The sequence below is a fragment of the Coturnix japonica genome, chromosome 6 (assembly GCF_054131305.1).
Source record: "Coturnix japonica strain WE chromosome 6, WE-NBRP24, whole genome shotgun sequence".
NCBI lineage: Eukaryota > Metazoa > Chordata > Aves > Galliformes > Phasianidae > Coturnix > Coturnix japonica.
In genome coordinates, this window is record NC_140668.1 from 25,333,124 (window position 1) to 25,354,912 (window position 21,789).

General features: G+C 38.3%; 1 protein-coding gene across 1 annotated transcript in view; it reads right to left on the bottom strand.

The window, feature by feature from the left end:
- Positions 1–6,622: 6,622 nt before the first annotated feature.
- MMP2 (matrix metallopeptidase 2) overlaps positions 6,623–21,789 on the bottom strand; it is a 31,729-nt gene continuing 16,562 nt past the window's right edge. Inside the window, exons 7-13 of the mRNA XM_015873862.2 lie at positions 20,216–20,389; positions 19,207–19,362; positions 18,269–18,422; positions 13,468–13,604; positions 11,541–11,700; positions 8,937–9,046; positions 6,623–7,672 (exon numbers count right to left, since the gene is read on the bottom strand). Of these exons, the coding sequence (XP_015729348.2) occupies positions 7,569–7,672; positions 8,937–9,046; positions 11,541–11,700; positions 13,468–13,604; positions 18,269–18,422; positions 19,207–19,362; positions 20,216–20,389 (995 nt within the window). The 3' untranslated portion in view covers positions 6,623–7,568. The remainder of the gene's footprint in view (positions 7,673–8,936; positions 9,047–11,540; positions 11,701–13,467; positions 13,605–18,268; positions 18,423–19,206; positions 19,363–20,215; positions 20,390–21,789) is intronic.

Consider the following 21,789-nt stretch of genomic DNA (forward strand, 5'->3'; position numbering starts at 1 on the left):
TCTTTTACTGCATTGGGAGACCTCTGCATGTAGCTAGCAAAGTATTTAGTTAGGATTCATTGTATACTTACACAGAAGGTATTAGTCATTATCTTTAATTTCTGAAGTAGGGAAATTAGGACCAATTCAGCGAGTGAGAAGAAGTGGTTAATCTCAAAAATGAGCAACTAATTGGATGTTGTAAGATGTATATTTTTAAGCCCTTCAGGTTCCGTAAAGCATAACCTTCACCATCAGTGATTAAAGTACTAATGAGTAGGTATTCAATATTCCAAAGAGAGATGAGGAAAGGTGAGTTAGTCTTAGTGTTTACTTGTAAGGTTTAAGAAGGTGAGAAAGGATGTGTTCCCTTGACTCTTGAGCATTTCAGCTTCATAAAAGGAAAGAAGAAATCCCATGGATTCAGAACATCACTGCTTGCATGCAGCAGCCTTTGAATAGACACAGAGTTTTCTCAGGAACACTAACAACTTCCAGTGTGCACCAGAAACATAATATATTTAGGCAATATTTGTTATGATTATAGTTTTAATTTCCAGAGGCCACATCTCGTTTTGCATGGCTGGAATTTATGGAGCAGAACTTTTCAAGGACTAGGATTATTTAAAAAGAAATATTTTCATTTTTCACACACAGGGGCCCTGTGAGGTTACAAAATCCACAAACCTTTCAATCTGGGGAGTATTCTTTCCTGTGTTTGCAAGAACTTTTCACATTCCTGAATCCAGTTACGGGATTTTCTTCCTAATTGAATCCAGACTTAACTCTGGAGTTATGCATTTTGTCAGTTAGTGCAGATAAGTTCTCTGAAGTTATTTAGTGAGTGCAAATCGTTTTATTTAGCACTGTCTGTAGTGCTGTGTCTCCAGTGAATTTTGTCATACTCAAGCAAAGGGTGCTGGGACTTTCATATTTCTAAGTTTTCCAAGGAAGCCACATTTCCAATAAATGCTCCATTGTTAATAGCAAAGTATTGATCAGCAGTTCAGCTTAACTGGTTTTCAGGTTACTTTTTGAATGGTGGTTTTGCAACAGAATTAATTGTGTAGCTTTTCTTTCTTGGGGTTCCCCACTGTGTGGCTCCTATTAGACAGCTCAGCACTGGTGGAAGCTCTGACTGGACCAAGGCAGACTTGGGTGCTTGGGGCCTGCTCTCTGGAGATCTCTGGTGAGGAAGGATGTCTTGAGGACATGTTCTCTCTGGGAGGTTGGGAACAAGTTAAAAGGAGCCTCTTTCTCCAAAAGGATGTGTTTCTTTTTTTGTAGCATGATAGGATTGTTTTGCACATGCAGCCTGGGGAAGCCATGGCTGCTTGGGTTGCTTGACATCATTGTTCCACAGAGGGTTCCTTGGCCAGTTCTATGGGCCAGCTTCACAGCTACCAGTGTATCGTTTGGTTTTGTTTGTTTGATTTCCTTCTGTTTTAAGAAAATTGGACTTCAAATGTGCGGTCTCAAGCCTGACTTGATAGAAAAATACTTCTCAAAGAGGGAGAAAAAAATGTTACTTTTACGTTGTGGGAGGTTTATATTGCACAGCTGTAAAACCAGTTGTGCTCAGAACTATTGGTGTTGCCTTCGATGAAGGGTGTTGGGTAAGGAGCTATCAGCTGGAAGAATGACAGTATAGACAAGTGCACAGAGTGATGTCACATTTGACAGGCAAACTTCCCGCTGTGGACAGGAGTTTGCCTGCAGTTATACCCTGCATGTCCAGTTCTGTTTCCTATTTCAATCTGTTGAAATGATTTTGCGTGGCTTGGTTATTAGCTGTGGATTGCTGAAGTCTTCAACAGGTTAAAATCCACCACAGTGTTTATTTCATGGGAGAATAAAGATCTGATAGAATTATCACCAGTCCATGTTTAATAGCTTTCTGGATTCAATAATGTAATGTGAAGGATTGCTAACACAGTAGAAAAATCAATTGTGCTTATTGTACTGAGGGTAATCTGATAAGAATGCCATCTGCAGGTGTCTGTGAGACCCCTGCATAGTTATTATTTGTGATTACAGAGGTCCCAAATAAAAAGATTTATGATGAAATGTTCATATTGCTCCAAGTTTTTTATAATTTACTAGGAAAAGAGAACTTGCTCTGCACTTCCCTGCTAAAATCAGCTCATACTTACTGCTGTCATCCTTATGTGGAAGTGTTCACTCCTCTTCAGATCCCAAACATAAGGAATGGTGAATCCAGCTCTTTATGATGTTATCACATCTAGAAGATAGTTGGGATTGTAATGTGAAGAAGAAATGCAGATTCAGATCTTGAATGGGATCAGAAGCTCAGAATTTGTCAGTCTGTTGGTGACTTAATCTGTGATTTCATATGATGATCTTGTAGATTTCAGAGCTTAAATGTTGCTTGAGTTTTTTTTAAGGCTTGGTTATGTTTTAGAAAAGCAAGCTTGCCTCAAAGTCATTTGTACGATTCGCTGTGTTTACTGCAGGTGAAAACTCCCATACACCTATTGGGAGTATGACTCTGTGGTGAAAAGCATCAGTGTATGCTGAAGAGAAAATGGCTTTAAAAAGGATCCAGTGTAGACTTACTTATCTTCAGTTTAATATAACCACATGTGTGATGATGTATAAAACTAGCCAAAAATAGTGTGGCAAAACAACCTGGATAGGTGTCTGCTGGGCATTTTATAAGTTGCTCTATGGGGTTAAGCAGGAAGTGATTATGTGGTTTGGTTTAGGCTAATCTACTGGTTTTTGGCTCCTAAGTATTTTAGAACATGTGACCAAGATCCTGATGTGCTACTGATTTCCTATGCTTGTAGCAGATTTTCTGTGAGATTGAGATAAAATTACTACACTTAATTTCTCTGTTTTCTCCAACGCTGCCGTGGTTATTTAAGATGCTCATATTTTAGACACATTGACATTTCTTGCTGTCATTTGCATTGCATGTCTGCTTACAAACTTGAACTTCTGCTTAATACAATTACACAATATTTAAATGAATACTGCATATATCAAATATTTCTATAAATGCCTATGTATATGTACAAAGAGAAATACGTAATAAATGCAGTTATAATTAAAATGATTACGTGGCTTTCCAGCTCAAACACTTCTAGGTAAACCTCCCTTATACTGAACTATCACTGAAAGGTAGAAGAGACTGAGTAGCATTTATTGATAGCCAAAGGATTACTGAGATTGAAATGAAAAAGCTCTATTTAATAATGCTGTGATTTCACTTAAGATACAAATACAGCAAATCAAGCACAGACCCAACAAGCCTTGCTAGAAATTTCCCTTATTTTCTGTCCATAATACAGGATATCCATGTAAAAATAGAGTACATGTAAACAGTTCTTGGAGGTGATGTGCCTTGTTCCCTGTAGTGAGTTAGTAGTGTTGTCTAGAGTGAGCCTGAACTCATCAGTTGTAGGTAATGGTGAACTCCTTCTCTCTGCCATCTTCTCTTTTTGGTCTGTGTATTTAGTTGTTTACTTGAGAAGTAAAGCTGAAAGAGCGAAAGAGTAAAGAGGAGTAAAAAGTACAGTGAAACCCAAATAAAATCTGTGAAGGCAAGGAGTGCTTTGATATATTATGTATTTCCTCAGAGGATTTGTTTTAAACAAGAGCCAAAGCAACACCTGGAAACTGAGGATGTGTTGCTGTCCTACCTTTAGGTTTGAAACCAGCTTCAGGATGTTCCTAGGTTCAAAAATGCTGTGTGAAAGTAAGAGGAACTCGAACTTACTTATCTGACCATAGAAGTAAGTCTTAATTATGCATTTGTTATCAGTGATATAAGAAAAGGAAGACATTTAATTGTAAAAATGGATGAAATCATTATTATATTTCCTGAATAATTATTCAGGAAGGAAAAGAGTGATACAGAGTAGCAATGGGGTTTTTAAAAGGACATGAAAACAAACCTCTTTAACCGTAGGGGAATCAGCAGAAGGTAGGCTGTCCTATTTCATATTTTTAAGCTGTTATGGAGAATTACCAGTGGTCTTGAAAAGGGCATGTTTTGTAATGGGGAAAAAAAACACAAAACAACAACCCATGAAAATGCAAGATGGGAGAATTTAATGAGCCTTGTTTAGTCCTTAAATAGTGAGAAAGCACCCTCTTTCTTTAGAAGATTTTTAATGGTCAGCACATTGACCACAGTGAGAAAGCAAACTGAGCCTCCCTGTAAATTACTTTGGCTTGGCCAGTGGGCTCTACTGTGTTGAGATTCAATGTAGGACAAATGAAGAACTTAGAAAGGAGAACAGTGGAGGGAGACAGTGGCCAGAATCATCTCTTACAAATTCAGCCACAGGAGAAATAACGTCTCTGTGACTTAACAGAGATGTGACAATGGGTGGAAAACCTGTGGTTGAATTTCCTAATTCCTTGGCTGGCAGAGAGCAGGAACTTGTTGCAATAGAGACACCCGCTCTTTATTGTTGTCTAGTCTCCAAATACAGAATGCAGAGCTGCTTTCAAGCTTCAGCCCTTTTGGCAGTAGTGTCATGGTGGTTGTGATGGGCATGAGGAAGACAGAATAAGGCTGTGGGACAGTCCATGTTTAAAGCAGTGTTTACAAACACCCAAAATAATTGTGAATTCCTGTCTGTTAGAATGGGAGACCACCTCCAAATAACTCCAGGAACATGCTGCCAAGCTCCAGGCTAATACAGATTAAAACAATTATCCTCTTAATTTTTTAAGTTTATTTTGGCAGGATTCTGAAGATTTTAACTGCCAAGTGAGTTAGTCACTCAGGAGTAATTCTGAGAAGACCTAGAGGAAAGTACTGGGCAATAATAGAGAGCAGAAAGCTCATGAGATTTCTGTTTTGTCGTCTTCCAGTTCATTGTGCAGTCTGCAGCAGGGTTAGCAAAGGAAACGTGGGACTATTGTGATGTGCAATCTTTCAATTGTATCTTTTTCAGAGTGATTTGTTGGTTGTCAGTCTGAGCATGGGCATGGGCAAGTTGGCTGAAGTGTTAGAAGAGTAACAGGAATCTGGGCATTTGCAAAAAAGAGGTGAAAGGATGGTCCAGAGGTTCTATCAGCAGGCAACGAGGATAAAGCTTTCCTAGTGTTCATTAGGCTGCTGTAGAAGCTGTTGTGACCTGTTGAATGCTTGCACACTCAGCTGTTGTGTCTATGGACAAATAAACTCCCGAGTCTTGAAATCTTGAATTTCTGGTTGTTATCGCCAGCAGTCTGAGGAAGAACACCTTGCTGCAGACTGTGCAGAAGATGACACAGTGCCCAGTGCCCGGTCATTTGTTGGCTTAGCCTCTTCCAAGCTCAGAAGGATGTTCGTTCATTCTCTCTGCTGCCAAAAACCTGCATGTTTATGTTTGTAAGTAGAAATAATTTGTCTGAAATCAACCCAAAGGATTTACGTTCTCCTGGTTTACAGAACAGCACTTTCTGTTAACTGCTTAAATTTTTAGGTAACTGTTTCCTGGTTAAATCTTGAGAAAACAGCAGGAAGAAAATACATTTTAAACAAAAACAGTGTTAGTGAGATACAAAATGTTAGGTGTGATTCTTAATTCAGACTGGCATTTAAATGGTGGTATTTCATTGAAGCATTGGCTGCCTTTTATGCGTTATGACAGAGCGGTTACTAAACCACTGCCCTGGACTGGAGCTGTGCTACTGAGTGCCCGGAGCCTGTCCTGCGAGTAACTGGTAGAAAATTTCCTTCAGCTCAAGGGCAAAAAGCTGTTGACTTTGGTGCAGGACTAATTGAGAAGTCAGTGACTGCTGCAGAGAGCAAGGATTCTCAGGAGATAGCCATCTTTGCATTTGGCATAGGTGAAAATAGCACTGCTTCATCCTCGTGATAGTTCTCTGTAAGTAGATTTATGTCTGGATAACATGCAGTGCAGATTATTTGGCAAATGTAGCCATTTCAGAAGCAGTATTCTCACAATACTGTTGGAACCACCTCCTCCTCCCAAAACAAACAACAAAAAACAACCAAGAAGAAGAAGAAACAAACCCCTTCCAAAAAGCAGAATAAAACCCACCCACAAAACAACAACAGAAATACCCCACTGAGTGTGAAGAGGACATCAGCTATCAGCTGATTATTGGTTCAAGTATTAGCTGATTACTATCCAGTTTTATGAGCTGTGAACTCAGTGAGAGACATGTTGAGAAGGATCTGAGTTGACCACATGCATGATGCAGCCCTTAGCTGCATGAAGTACATTTAAGTACTTTCATGAAGCTAAATAAGCTCCTTGGCCAAACAGTATTTGGTCCATGTGCAGGAGTAAAGTTTTAAATTTCTGTTTCTCAAATTTTTGTTCACTGTAAGTTATGTATACAATTTGTATTCTGATTGTATCTTTCTACATTGTAGTGGGATAGCCTGCTAATAAGAAAGGAAAAGTGTGGATAATAGGCTGTAAACTGTTCTGAAAAGGCAGTGGCCTCTGTAAGAGCATGAGGTGCAACATCTCTTTAATGCAAGTTGCTGCAGTTCTATTATAGAAGTGATAGAAAAGTTAACCCAGATTTCTGACTAAATCTGGTACACAGTTATACCCTGGAGTAATACTGACCATCCCTCAACAGGTATTTCCCAGGTATATTCATTTCTAATTCCAAATGATGCAAGGAAGCGCAGCCACTAGAAGTGTTGACAGTGTAATTCAATTTTATTTGTATCATTGGCATTTCATGTTTGGGACATTGTTTTCTGGATTTTTTTTTTAATTATTATTATTTTTTTTAATGAGAAACATTTCATCAAATGTGAAAAGAACACCTTCTGTTGCCCAATGCATAAGCAGGAAGCCTAACCAAACAAAAACTCAATATTCTAAAGAACAGAAAAATAAAACAAGGTAAACAGTAATACTTGACTTCTGTGTATAATGCATTGACTTAAAATCTGAGTCATTCTGTCTGTATAGACAAGTTATAGAGTAGTAACAAAGTGCAGGAAGCAAATTGCTAAGTTGAACTAAGGTTTTAAAATAGAAAGTACTTTAAAACAATACTTTAATACAGTTTCTTGCCATGATTCCATCATGCATCAATACAAATCAAATCCCGAGGCAACCTGTGCCTTTGACAGTCTTTCTGTATCATTATGTAAATAAATGGAATAATGATCAAACTCGCAAGAGGGTTAAAAACATTAAGACAAACCATCTATTTATAAAAGAGCTGTATTTAAAAAAAAAAAAACAAAAAAAATAAAAAAAAATCAAAGTGCACTGCTGGTACATCTTACTTGAGGCTATTTGAGATGTATAAAACACAGGGGCCTGATCCAGTCTCCAATGATTTCAATGCTTTCTCCAAGCACCAAGGAAATATAGAACCGTGCGTGTTCTGTTACTAGCATTGCTATGACTAGCACAAAAACTGAAAACTTGTACCAGAACATATACGTAAACATCTTTTGTATGTTGAGGAGGCAAACACTTTTAAATTATCAGATGTGTACAGTACTGGTACTTAATGTTTAGGTGCCAGTACCAGACTGGTCCAGAAATTGACATTCATATCTATTTCTAATTACAGATAAGGTATATAACAAAAAAAGTAAATATTTGGTTATTAATATATTCTACAGTTCAGCAACCCAACCAGTCAGAACTTATCTTGCCAATTTTAACAATCTTCAAACTCTTGTCTTCCATTTGTAGATAGTACTGGTCTTTGAAAAAGTAGGTGTACCCTGTGAAGGTAAACAGAATGATAGACTCAGTCAATTATAGAGCACAAAATCTCTGATCAGGGCTTTTTTTGTTTAATTTCACAAATCTTAATGAACTATGAGAGCTCCTGAAATATTTACACACACTAAAAATGTGATTTATTTTGTTGTTTCTTATTAAAACCATTCTGTGAGTCAGAACTTTCCAGGCAGAAATGTTTGCTGGCGAAATGGATGTTGAAATTGTAATCAAGTTGGGACTTTTGTGTTGTTAGCAATGTTTCCAGATAATTACACTTAACTGAGCAACATAAGAGGCCATGGGAAACCCTGGGCCAAGCTCTCAGCTGCAGTTGCTAGGGTAAAATAAATGAATAATTTATGATTGAGAAATGTGGGGAGGAAAATACCACCTGTTTGTGCCTGTGATCAAGGGAATACCAAGTTCTTGTTCTGGCTGTGCCAGAAGAAGATGATGCAGAAATTTTGCTGTATCTGCATGCCTGAAGGGTAGTCAAGAAGTTGGGAAGCTTTCAAGCAACTGGACCTGGCCTGATTATGGCCTTTGGCATTAAGGCATCCTTAATGCTTTAGATGCTGGATGGCAGAAGCCACTAATTTGCTTTGCCCAGCTGTGTGAGATAAAGTAGCAAGTTGATTTTCCCCATGCCAAAATTGATGTGAAATTGTCACAGATTCAAATGCAGGTTTTCTTTAGGTTTTCAAAGTGAATCCGTCATGGCTAACTTTTTCATTTATGTAACAGCCTGACATTTGTGTAGCAGGTTTCTAGACCAATACAACATACAAATAGAAAACACTAAGATGTGTTAAGACACCTTAAGAGCCATATATGGCCTTATTATGGCTATTACTTTTGTTAAGAAAACAGCAGGAAAGCAAAGGGGTAAAATTCTACTAAAGACCGTTTCTCGTCAGTATTTGCACAGTGCTCAGTATAATGGAAGTAACTGATACAAAGCAAACTGAAATTAAATAAGCTCTGCAAAAAGATAGTAGGGAAACTATTATTGTTTGTTTGGATACAGATATTCTAGAAGTTGTGTTCTATAAATGTTTCATTTCAAAAAGCTGAAGCTGTGATGAGTAGGGTGTAGTTATCAACTGATGTTCAGTGGAAAAATATAGATAAGTTTGTTTGAACAAGTAGCCTGCAAATCTGAATGGCAATTTGGCCCTCATTAATGGACCACAAGTAATTAAAGTATTCAGTAAGTGTCACAGGGGACAAATAAAAGAGTTACTGACTTAGATTATAGCTTACCACTGTCAGTGAGACCCAGGACAGCATCGAGGTTATCTGGAACTCCATTCCAAGAATCCGCAATGAATTTTGGGGATGCAAGCTCCATTTTCTTCTTTTCTTCATTGTACCTGAAGTGAATCATACCCATACATTACAAATCTGTACTTAATGTAAAAATTTAACTTAATTTTTGGGGGATTCTGTGATTGTGTGAAGAAATCAAACAGAAAAGATAACTGAGGTTGTAACATTGTTTCCATTTCACTGTTCTTATTCCTGATACATTTTATACCCTGTGAAATCTCTTCTGGAAACGCAGTTCTCACTGTTCTGTTGATTAGCAAAACATTTTCACCAGTGTAGCTTCAAAATTCCAAATTCTAGGGAAGGCAACTTTTCAAGCAGCTGATGACATATGAAGGTTAGATTTTAATGTGGATTTTAGGGCTGAAGGAAGGGAGAGGAGAAGGCTTCCAGAAAATCCATTTAAAACAAGTGTGATAATAGCAAGGAGAGTATTATGGTATGTAACTATTTCAATTCTGTGGCAGAGTCCTCATATAAAATAAAACAGACTCAAATGTTGTCGTGTCTGTTAGATGTATTTTCTTCCTCAAATATTTTGTTTTCATCTTTGAACAGATAAAAACCACCTCAGATTGTTCTTATTTCTTAAGAAATGATGAATTTTGCAGTGACTGCAGTTGATAAGGTACTTTGATAGGAATAAAGCCTGTGGCTGGAATGATGAATTACTTGGGGGCCCCGGAGTGCAGTTAATCAAACTGATGTTTGGTACAGACCAGCAGTTTTGCTAACTCATAGTCTGTAGCTTTTGGTAGGAATCACCACCTGTTCCAGTGCTCTGTCATAATATTATGATTAATGAGCAGCTGTGAAATGATGTGCTATTTACTTACAGGAATCTCCAGCCATTAGGCCATAGAAAAGACAGTAATACAATTTGATAATATGAAATCAATATTCATGTAAAATGGACTCAGTTTTAATTTCTCTTATGTTTTTATATAGACTGTGTCTCGGAAGGGACTTATGTCCTGGTGAATCTTTTCACGGTTGATATTTCTGTTTTTCAACTTCACTCATAAATTGACAACATTCAACTTTCAGCCTATTGCTTAATGGCTACATTCCTAGAGTGAAGTCCTGTTCCAGGAAGAGATCTCTGACAGTGAAAGCTGCAGTTAATGTTCCTGTTCTCATCTCACCTGTTCTGATAGGCAGCACCCAGTTCCTCAAAGCACCAAAGTGTCTGCTTTTTATAATTATCTTTTGTGCCACATCTCCCTAGTGGTTAAGATATTGAAATTCTATTAAATACATTTAGTACACACTTTGTCTGGCACAATCTAGGATGTTTATTCCAAGTACATTCATCTTTGCACATTTTCGAGACATTTCTTTCCTGATCTGTCTTGATATCTTTCCTGCACAGTGTGTTTTTGCAGCAGGTTACTGGCCAGCTTGATTACAGTCCAATTGCCCTGAAAAAGAACTTAGATAAATGTAGTTCAATGCACAGCTCTGCCACAGGTTGCTGTATAACCTTAAGCAAGTCCATGCATCTGATTCTTATTCCTTAAGAATAGGCCCTTGCTAGCCTTACTTACCTAAAACATAAAGCCTCTGGTCAAATTGTTGATGGTTATAAAAACACAATTTGATTCCATACTGATTTGGGTGTTTAGTCTCCATCGCAGTCTAAGAATTCTTTTGATAATAGAATGCCATATGAGTTTAGTTGATTGTTACATCATGTTTTGCATCTTGAACAGTCTTTTGAACAGGAACCCTACCCCAACTACATATATACAGACTTTTGTGGATATTTGTGGTCTTACTTATGACAAAACTTCCCTGTGAGGTACTGGAAACGTGACAAAGATATCAAAGATGGTCAAAACAAATAGAAGCCTAGATTCTCCCCAAAGTACTGGTAGACTTTTTGTTGTTTGTTCAGATCACCTCAGTGCCAACTCTTTTAGTAAACAAACGTGTTAGTGACTGGTACATCAACTGCCAATGGGATTGCAGTCATCTGCAGCATGTTTTATTAGTCACAGATGGTTGTTTCTTTTGCATGGAGCACCTTGAAACCTGTTGGCTTAGTGCAAGAATTTCAAAGGCAATCCGGTTTTTAGCTTCAGATGACTGGTGATCACCTCGGTGTTTAGGAAGTCCTGTCAGAGCTTTATCCCACTAGTTCTGAGCTGTCAGTAGAGCCAACGTGCTCCTCTTAAGAGCCTGGATCTGACTGGGATAGTAGTTCAGACTCAGGGCTTCGGAGGGAAGAGTTGTTAGTGGTGGGCAGTCTGATATGGACACCCAAATCTCCTCTTCCCTTGGAAGCTGTTACCTCAATTACATGCTAATGTCCTGCTACTGTATGGAAGCTCTCTCTTGGCCATATCTTTCAGGTCAACATCCTCTCTTACCATCCTTGCTCATCACCTCTGTCAGTGCCGTCCCAGCAGCCTGCATTTTGAGTTAGCCAGCGATGAAAACCCTGAGTTTAATTCTCGCCTCCCAAACCTGAATGTGCATTCAACACTAGAGATACGAGCTTGTCTAACAGCATACCACCTCTTCCATGTATCTTACTTCCAGTATCTGTCTCCAGAGAAAATATATGTCTTCTTGTTTCTGCCCCAGTTGAAGACTGCATCAACGCGCTGCACGTCAGGGGGTAGTCCCAGGCTGGTGAGTTTCTTTGGATAGCCCCTATCCAGATTGCTGGCTGTATAAACCCAGTACTCATTTCCTAAGAAAGGGAAAAAAACCAAACTGCTTATTAATCAGGCATATAGAAATATTTCTTCTTTTATACTTGGATGTGGCAGTTTTTATTGTACTAATTGTACTATTGGTCTTTCTAGCATTTTTCTGTCTGTGATATACTAAATTAGAGCCCAGCTGTACTGAGTTCACAATTTCTGCTTTTGCCTCTCAGTAAAATATATCATTTCAATGTGCTTTTGTTTCCTATTTCTTGTCTGTTTCATTTTTCTGAGCTCTGAGCCAAAGAGATTGCCAAAAAGTATAGTTTAGGCATTGTAAAACTAATAGCAAATAGTTACTATTTGGTAATCCTCTGTGTGATAAAGGTGGTCTGAAACCAGATATGGATCAACGTGGGTCAAATGCAGGAAGTCATGCTTGCCCTCTATTTGTTTTATTCAGCAATTTGTCTCCTCAGTTTGTTTTCCTCAGCAACTTTATTGAGCTGTTAGCAGGGAGTTTTTGCCCTGAATTCATATTTGTGTTGTCTTCTTTGTCATATGACACTTTCTAGTTTCTCTCCAAATACGCTGTGGTGGAAGAGGTCTGTTTCTACATTCCTTGCATGGATTTGTAACTTACTTAGTAAACACCTAATGGGATTCACTAAAAGCCATGGAAAGACTTGTTCATGAAAGAATATTTCCTGGATTTTGTGGTATAGATAGTGGGAAGGAAAGTATTTAATACAAGAGAGCTGTAAAATGTAGTACTTGAGCTCCTGAGAAGTTACCACTTCACCATTCAGGAGGAAAGGGTGGTTCTCACTCACAAATAGTTACAGGCAACTTTCAAACCATCAGTCCTTGATGGTCTGAATAGTTCTTATTTAAAGTGGATTAGTTATATTTTTTTTCTGGAAAATATAAAGAAAAGGAGAGTGATGCACATGTAATAGGATTATGTATAGTATAACCAACTTCTGAAGTGTTTTGACTTGGCTGAAATAAAACATCTTAAAACTTTTTTTCTCCCATGTAAACTAAAGGAAATAGCCTTTGAGACATATGGAATAGATTACCATTACTCTTTTCCGTCCTGTACAGAAAATGTACAGGAGCGTGGGCCATGTGGTTTTTATATGATTGGAGATGTTTAGTCATGTTTTTGGTAGATACTGGAGCCTAGTTTTTGCTGGCTCAGTTTTTCATGTTGGAAACAGCCTCCCAGCTCTGCTAAGTTGGCTGGTGCAGCTGAACCATATGTGTGACTCCGGATGGCCAGAGCAGCGCTGCCTAAAATCATCCCTCTGGTGCAGGCAGTGAGCATGGCCCCTTTGTCCTCTGCTGGTGAGCTACCATGGCAGATCCTTGGATGCCAGAGTAGAAGTCAGTCTTTGGCAAAGGAGAAGAGCAGGAGAGGCATGGGAACTAAAGATGTAATATTCCCAAGTAACATGCACAGAGACAATAGCTTATCATGAGAGGAAGCAGAAAGAACAAATGTTGGGTTGCTTTGCATATTAGGTAATAACTCTTGTTTAGTCCTGCTTGTTGTTGAATGCTTCTTTCTGGGTGGTACTGGCTCCCTTTTGCTGTAATGGGGGCTGTATGCTGTTCAGAGCCTTTCAGATCCTGCCTTTGTTGCAATGTCCTCAATGTGAGATACTTGACATCTGCCACCCATACCCACTGGCTATGCTTACTCTCAGGCAGGCTGTTCCCTGACCTAGTTAAAACTCAGAGGAACCTGAGCTTGAGTGCAGCATTTATGCAAACGAATAATTACATTTTAGAACTAAAAACAGTACCTGCAAAAAATATAGCCTTCTCATCCTGAGGGGACTCGTAGACAGCATCAATTTTCTCTGGCAGATCAGGCCAGAATGTAGCAACAAGAAGAGGACCTGTGGGTTTTCCTCGTGGGTTTACAGTCCTCCACATGAATCTGAGCAGAACACAAAATAGTACGAGGTTTACAATGAACTAATTCACCAGCACATCTGTTTCTAATCATTTCTGGCAAAGGCCACATGTGCATGTATACACGTACATACACATACACATTAGCAGCAGCACACACTTATAATTGTTTTCCTACAGTGACTGCAAAACCGAATCATTTAAAAATCTACTGCTAAAACAGATGCATAAGAAGTTGCATGCTGGACTGCAGATTAAATTGCTTATGCTGATTGCTTTTGAGTTCATGTTGCTTTTTTGCATCAGAACAAAATGTGTTCTGCGCTTTGATTACACAAATAAACTCTTTACAGAGCATTTAAACTATTAGAGCTCTCCTGCTGTTGTGTGTAGAGCAGATGGATGAACGTTTGACGGAAGCAGAGATGGGTATTCCATGGATTGCTCTTGCAATTACTCTTGTAGTGACTAGAGGTTCAAATTTAATAATGGTGTATCAGTCTGCTTGGAAGTGAGCTTGGTTGTAAAGGAAACTGCTAGCTCTAATAGCGCTCATTAGAGAAATGCAAAGGATAATTTATTGGGTATTTTATGTGTAAGTAGAATCATCATTTGACATAAAGTTTAAAAAGCTGAAATTATCTTCAAATGGCAAAGCTTTGTGCTGAGGGCCTATGGCACTCAAAATGGCACTGCTATTTCCTCCTCCACAGAACAAGCAACTTTTTTCCTCCACAAAATAGGAGTTTTGCCATTGTCATAAAATGAAGGATGAGCAGGCTAGTGGAATCATTCTTGCACCAAGCCTGTCGCTATTATGTTCTCAGGTCAAGCAGCTTTCACCATTATTATGTTGCTGAAGATCAAGGTGCTACTGGCATATGATTTTTTTGCAGAGAATAAGTTATCATTACCCCTTAGTATCCAGAATAATTAAACCTTTCAGAAACATAGGAGCTGGGAGTGATTTGTTCATATGTTTTAATCCAAAACGTGGAGAAACAGTTCTAATGTCATATGATAAATTCCTGTGTTTTTATTAACAGACGTTTGACTGTGAACAAACAGTATTAGCTAGGACAAATAAATCATTTTGAAATGCATTTGCAAGTATAATTAGTTGCCATGTACTGCATTAAGATGGTGTTTGAAATGAAGAACAGTGCAACTGGCAAAGCGCATTGTTTTTTCTCACTCCATTAAAATTATGTATTCATTAAATCAGACATATGGTACTAATAATTAATGTAGTGGTAAGCTAATTCACTCTCATTTTGCAAGCACAAATATATTTTTAATGTGTACAAAAATATATCAGTGTATCACATAATCTTCTGTTTAGGAAAGAGGAGAAAAATTAGGTGTTTAGCTAATTGCTCTTAGGGAAGTTTTAAAGTGCATTCAAAATACAGTAAAAGATAATGATAATATGTATTTTGTCTATCTTGTTTTAGACAGCAAAGTAGATTTAATATGATATAAAATGGAGATCCATATACAAAATCTTTCCAACACTGCATTCATAAAAGTAGCTCCTTTACAGATGCAGGTTATAGGATTCTTAGTCAAATTTGGAACTGATTTATGGCTGAGTCAGCACTAATAATTTCTATTTGCACGAGTTCCAAACTTTTTAGAGCCAATGGAGACTTGAATACAGGAGCTTTTATTAAAGCACACATTTTGAGGGACTTGTTGAAATGGTGAGGTTTTCTCTTGGAAAGGGAATCTTTGCCGGAGTTGTATTTCCTTTTGTTTCTTGATTGAGTAAGAAGTGTTTTTATTTCTACTCCTCTTATTGAGGAAATGGTGGAAATACTTGGCTTTGTCATTTCTCTTTGAAAATGTTGAAATGTTTAAACAGGCTAAATTTTAATATTATATATAGAGAGATTTCATACAACTTTATGCTCGGTGTTTTACATTATATTTTAGCATAATATTTGCCATTATAATTTGTAATATTACTACTATATGCAGTTATATAGAGGGATCAAATTGCTGGGTCGTAGTCAAACATTTTGGTTGCTTTGAAAATACTGATCCAGTAAAAGGCTCAGTGGTTCCCTGTGTATTCCCATTTATTTATTTGGTTTCAGATGTGGTTTGAAGGAAAAGGAAAGATTATTTTTTGAGAGAATTTGCCTGATCTGACCTCCTTTTTTGCTACTTGCCCCTTATGGCAATGTAATGTGACAGCTGGGATCATTTTCATGAATCATAGAAGTCACACAACAAAATAGACATTTTGTTTCTTGAATTCCAAAAGTGAATCATAGTGTTGCTTGCCTGGTATTTTGAAAGCTGCAAGACTGACAGGCAAATCTGTTCCAGAGCGAAACAATTAAACAATTGTCTGTTTTTGCTGAATGTTAGATAAGGACTGAGGCAGATGAACAGATTGTCTTGTATTTGCATAGTTCTTTGACCGACTGGATCTGAATGCAGAATACTTCTATTTTGTTCAGATTACAAAGAACAGTGAATTGCTCTGCTGATTTTGAAATTGACTTAAAATGGTTCCTTGCTGGATCAAGCCCTGTGTGGTTACTGCTTTACAAAAGCAGAAGTGAGGTGGAGGTCGTGGCTGAAAGCCAACATGCACAGGTGAGCCAAAGACAGTAAGGATGCTGTGAACACTGTGGAACTTGTAAGGATGTTTACTGCTTTGAGAATGTGTTTTTCTTTTTGAAAGCACTGAGATGAGGTGAATACTTGAGCGCTCTGATTATGCTAGCAGAGGGGAATGCTGTTTTTGGCAAACCTGTTAGGCCACAGTGCTGAGGCCAGCTCTGCAGTTTTCTGGAGGAAGGGTCCAGAGCTGGCTTTCTGTGAAGCTGGCCTGTTGGTAGAGTGAGACCATTTTTTGGCCAAGCAGGGGCTATTTCTAGCTATTACAGATGATTGGCTTATAAGGGGTCTGATTCTGCTCCTTTTGGGGCAGAGGAACAGTATTACACTCTGCCTCCTGGACATACTGAACAAATCCTTTTTGCCTGTAGTAGTTGTAATCCAAATGGGAACACTAGAAATTCCCAGTTATAATAACATAATCACAGCCTCTGCATTGCTGAAACTTAAAGCATTCAATAAAGATTATTTTTGGTTTGTTGACAATCTGTCAAGGAGCAAAGAAAAAATGAGTTTCAGTATGTCAGATTGGGATACTTGTGTGTTTACATATGCTAAGGAGATGAAGTTTGATTTGGGCATACATGCTGAAAATACATGGTCCTAGATCTTCAGCTGCTTTGGAAGAATGTTCACAGCAACTGAGGATGAATGGATAAACCAGGCATTGATTTATGGAAGGGAGAATAGAGCTTTAGAGTATCTCAAGCATGGTGACGCCAAGTCTCATAGTCTTTAGGAGATGCTCTTCATTGCTGAGCAGCTGGGTAATACAGGGCCTGGCAAAGGCAGTGGAAGCTGCAGCTGTGCAGCTGCCTTGTTTTATCAGGAATGTGTTCTTTTGGACCAAAAAGGCCTCTTGTGTCTTCTGCTTTGGAGCCTTTACACTCATGCGGCCTGTTGTAAACATCAGTGTCTTTGATGTGTAATTATGGCAGCTGTGTGCCACATAATACTAGTATTTAATGATTTTGAACTAAACCTAGATAAAACCATTCAAGGACAGATTTGCTGGCAGATTTCCATAGCTGTGTCTTTGTGCACATGGGAGAAAAACAGATCCTCTTTGGACCAGGCCATTGTAATGCCTACATTCAAGTTTTGCTTGACATTGTCTCTGTGATAGAGGAGGCACTGGAGATTTTTGTCACCAGTTCTGGATAGAGTACTTCTGTTGAGATGTGTTCAGGTTGGAAATTTTCCCAGAGTCAGATTTGAATCTTTCCTCTGGAGTGCAGATTATGTGGAATGAAATAAGGAAGGATAGTGCCTCCAGAACTGTACTCAGCTGAAAGTAATGGGATTTCCAGTGCTGAATTACTATCCTTGTAGAAACATTGGGAAATATTTTATAGGGAGCGAATCCTTCTTTGGCAGGTAATAGATGGCATAATGCATCTCTTCCATTGCTAATTTTCTGATTCACATTACGGACTGGTAAATCTCTTAAGATGTGGGAGGGGAGTCAGATATTTGTGTAAACTTGTAGAAGTTGAGATACATTTCCCAGCTACTTGACACTTTAGAGCTGATTGCAGCTCTGTAGAAGCCTGCAGAGACACCAAGGTTAATTTTAGCTCTCCAGTCTGTATGATTGGGCTGAGGATACCATGAGAACAAGTTATTTCTTTCTTGAGGTTACTTGCATTTTGCTCAGATTTTTGTTATAACTAGTACTGGCCCAGCTGTCATAACATCTTGGCATGAACATTCCCAGTGCAGACAAAAGACAAAAGTTAAAAATCACTGTAAAACTACACAGTGGGCTGGGAAGTCCTGCACACTGGAAGGTATAACAGCCCCAAGCACCACTGCTTACTGGTGAGGTGAGGACCTGGTGAACACTGGTCTGACAGTGAGCCAGCAGTGTGCAGGAGGCTGTGTTACCTAACCATTACAAGAGAAGGCGCCATTTCTTTTCTCCTAGGAGTTGCTTAGGACATGTTGCTATTTCTGGGCATACAAAAGAAATAACAGATTGTACTTGATTGTAATTTCCTAGACTCCAGTGAACAGGCTTGATACTTCAGACATCAGGATACAATTTATCTCACTTACCTGTCTTTGAAGAAAAATATTTCTCCTCGAATTTGTGCAACTCCATCAAATACAATGTCGTGCTTGCAGAGCTCTGGAGTGACAGGTCCAAGGGTAGGACGTGGTCCTGGCCCAGGTCCTGGCCCTGGTCCGGGTTCCACATCAGGTGATACATCTGTAAGAGCAAAGAGAGGGATTCTGGGTGTTCTATTATGCTGTAATGTAGTGCTGCATCCATAATGGAGATCACAACCAATCATAATTAATACAAGGGAATATCTTTGAAAAAGGTTTTGAAGAGTAAAAAATTCTAATGAAGTCTTACAAGGAAGGGTGGCTGTGTCCCGCTGAGAAGGCCTTAGCTTCCAGTCCTGCCCGAATCTGCTGTGACAGCATTGGAGATAGCACAACTAGCTGTGTCTGTTGTGTTTAGCTGTCTATTTAAGTGTAAGATGCAGGGTTGACTACATTGGGTTTGAATGTTAACGTTACAGTTTTTACTATAGTGATTTGTAGAATGAAGGGAAATGCACTTTGAAGTCCTTCTATTCAGAATTCTCTGCAACTCAGCTGAGTAAGACATCAGAATGGACTTTTCTTCTTTTTACTAGTGCTAATATTTTACAGATTATAAAGATGAATTATGAGCAATTTGTGTATGGTCCTTGTGTCTCTAACACTAATCAAAATGTGCGTTTCATAACATAGTCTTTGCTTGGCATTTGTCAGGGGGGTTTGGAAACTCTTGTTTTTGCAGGAAATTTAATAGCTCCTTATCCTTAAGTTGTGTCTTTAAAGTAAAACCCCTGGCAGTAACATGAAGCAACTAGGGAAAGGAACAGGATGTTTCTGGTATTTGATATTGTGTGTTATGACATCTACTGCGGGTTCTAAGTCCCAAAGCTCAACCTGTGCTCCTTACATTTCTGATGAATTCTGCCAATGAGGGACAACTTTACCATATAACTCCTGGATCCCCTTAATGTCATCCTGAGAAAGGCGGAAGTTCTTGGTGTAGGTGTAGATCGGGGCCATGAGAGCTCCTGGGTCCTCGGAGTGCTCTAATCCCATAGCATGGCCAAATTCATGGGCAGCAACCAAGAAGAGACTGTATCCTGGATAACACAGCAAGTTAGTATCATCTGCGTTGTATCTCAATAAAAAGCCACCAGGCAGGTTAGTTACGGTTTCATTTCATTGATATTTGTCAAAAGTTTCCCAATCCTAAGCAAAATAATTAGTATTTACAGCCTCCAATTACATATGTCATACATGGATCTGGAATGGTATCTCATTAGAGAATGTGAAACCTCCAGCTGATGTTGCTGCAGTCTCACATGTAACTTTGAACACGGTCAGTCTTAATACTTATGTGAAACAAGGAAGTGTAATAAATTAAGTCATAGATATTTTTTAAGCACAGAAGAATTGAACTTGCCATCTAGATCTCAGATCATTGAAGTGTTATACAGGTCTGAATAGCTGTGACCCTAAACAAAGCCAGAACCAGCACTGTTGTACCAAAGATTAAGTTTTAAAAATCATAGGAACATTTTTTATCACTTATGTCCAAACAGTCTCTAAAATACGGCATTTGTTTTCCTTATAAACAAAAAAAGGGAAAATAATAAAAAACCCAAATCTAGCTAAAATGCTCTTACATTATTTAATTTTATCAATTATTAACTAATTAAACTTTAAATACTTGTATTCAGTATATAAAGTTAGCAGGGCTCTCCTAACTCCCCGTGCCCTTTCTTTTCCTTTCATGTCTGGCAATATGTGTTCCAAATGGATTCATTTTTAACACTTAGTGTTTGTTCCTGATTTGATTAGCACTGAAGTCTCATTCCTGTGTAATGAGATAAATTCTATAGTACATGTGCGTATTAAATTTGATGGTAAATTTGCTCATGGAAGAAAAACTACTGTGTTGTTACCATGGTTGGTGCTCTGACACCGTGTTACCTTGATCTGGACAGAAGCCCCACTTGCGGTCATCATCATAGCTGCTGGTAGAAGCACACCACAGCTTGCCATCATTGCGACCTGCACTTGTACAGGAGTCATATTTATTTCCAAGGAAGATGAAGGGGAATACACAAGGAGCTCCTTCTGAATTTCCACCAACTGTTGACATGGCTGTGAAAAACAGTAGAGAAACAGTGATAAGGGAATCACATTTGTAAGCTTAATCAGATGAATATTTTCTGAAGCTAAACATTAAAAAGGCAAAGTGAGCAAAAAATCTGAAATACAATGTCAAGAATAAGATTAAAAGTAATATTAAGGAAGAAAATCCTCTGGCACAGAAAGAAGGCAAAGGTTTAGCTATTGCCATGGCTATGAACATGTCATTACTTTTGATGGGAAGAAGTGCTGGCCCTCTGTGTACAGCTTTGAGAAAGAAATGGGTAGCAATGTTTTGTGGAGGAAGGTTGCATAGCAAATATCTTTTGTTGTCATTTTGATAATGTGTTTTCTGTATTAATGTATCTAAGGAACATCCACAGTAGGCTTAGTGTCAGAAAAGTCAAAGGGCCATTGAGCATCTCCTGGTTCTTAGTTGTCTTCACTGAAATATAAGCTTTCAATGAAAAAAAGTCTGGTGGAGAAGTCAAAACGTCATATCTCATAGATTGAAGAATTGCTTTATGTTGGCAGCAGGATGCATTTTGAAAGCACATGGTTTTAAACTTTCTCTAATTGAGTGGTTTATTTTCTTTTTACAATACTGAAACAAAAACTTGCAAAAATTTCCTCTAAAATATTTCACAGCCCTAAAGTATATGACAATGTGTAATAACATATAAATAAATAGCTGGAAAGCTTAATCTTACATGTATTTCATTGTTTCAGTAATGGAAACTCTTTACTATTTACAGCCTCCAATTACATATGTCATACACAGATCCAGAATGGTATCTCATAAGAGATTGGCTTCAGGTTCTTCTACTTGTTGAGCTGTGGATTCTATTGCTTCTTTTTGCTGTTGAACTATGCTTCAGATTTTTATCTTCTTAACTATGTATGATGATACAAAGAATTTGACCCTTTCTTTAAGTTTAATTTTTTCTTCTATAATCATTTCTAAGGTAAAATTGAAAAGTTGCACCCAGATATCAGAAGTATCAGGAAACCAGACACTGATACAAATCCATATTTCAGATGAGTCGGGCATTTTCACAAGACTGGCAAAGCAGGGTACACCTGTGTGCTCCCAGCTGGCAGTTGTGCTGGCTGTGCACAGAGGCTTATGGCCCATTGTGTGTGAGCACAGCTTCACCTCTGGCAACAGGCTGAGATTTTAGAACTGCAACTACTTACTCATTAAGTCTCAGTAATTGTATCTGTAGCCTGTATCCTAAAACTGAAAACATGCCAAGCTACAAAAAGCTTAAAAAAAAAAAAAAGTTAAAAAAAAAAAAGAAAAGAAAAAAAAATTGTAGAGAAAGCAGGGATTTATTTTCCTGCTTAAAACATTTCCCTCGGTTCTCCTGATCTGCTAAAAAGATCCATTAGTTCAAGCTTACTGTACTAAA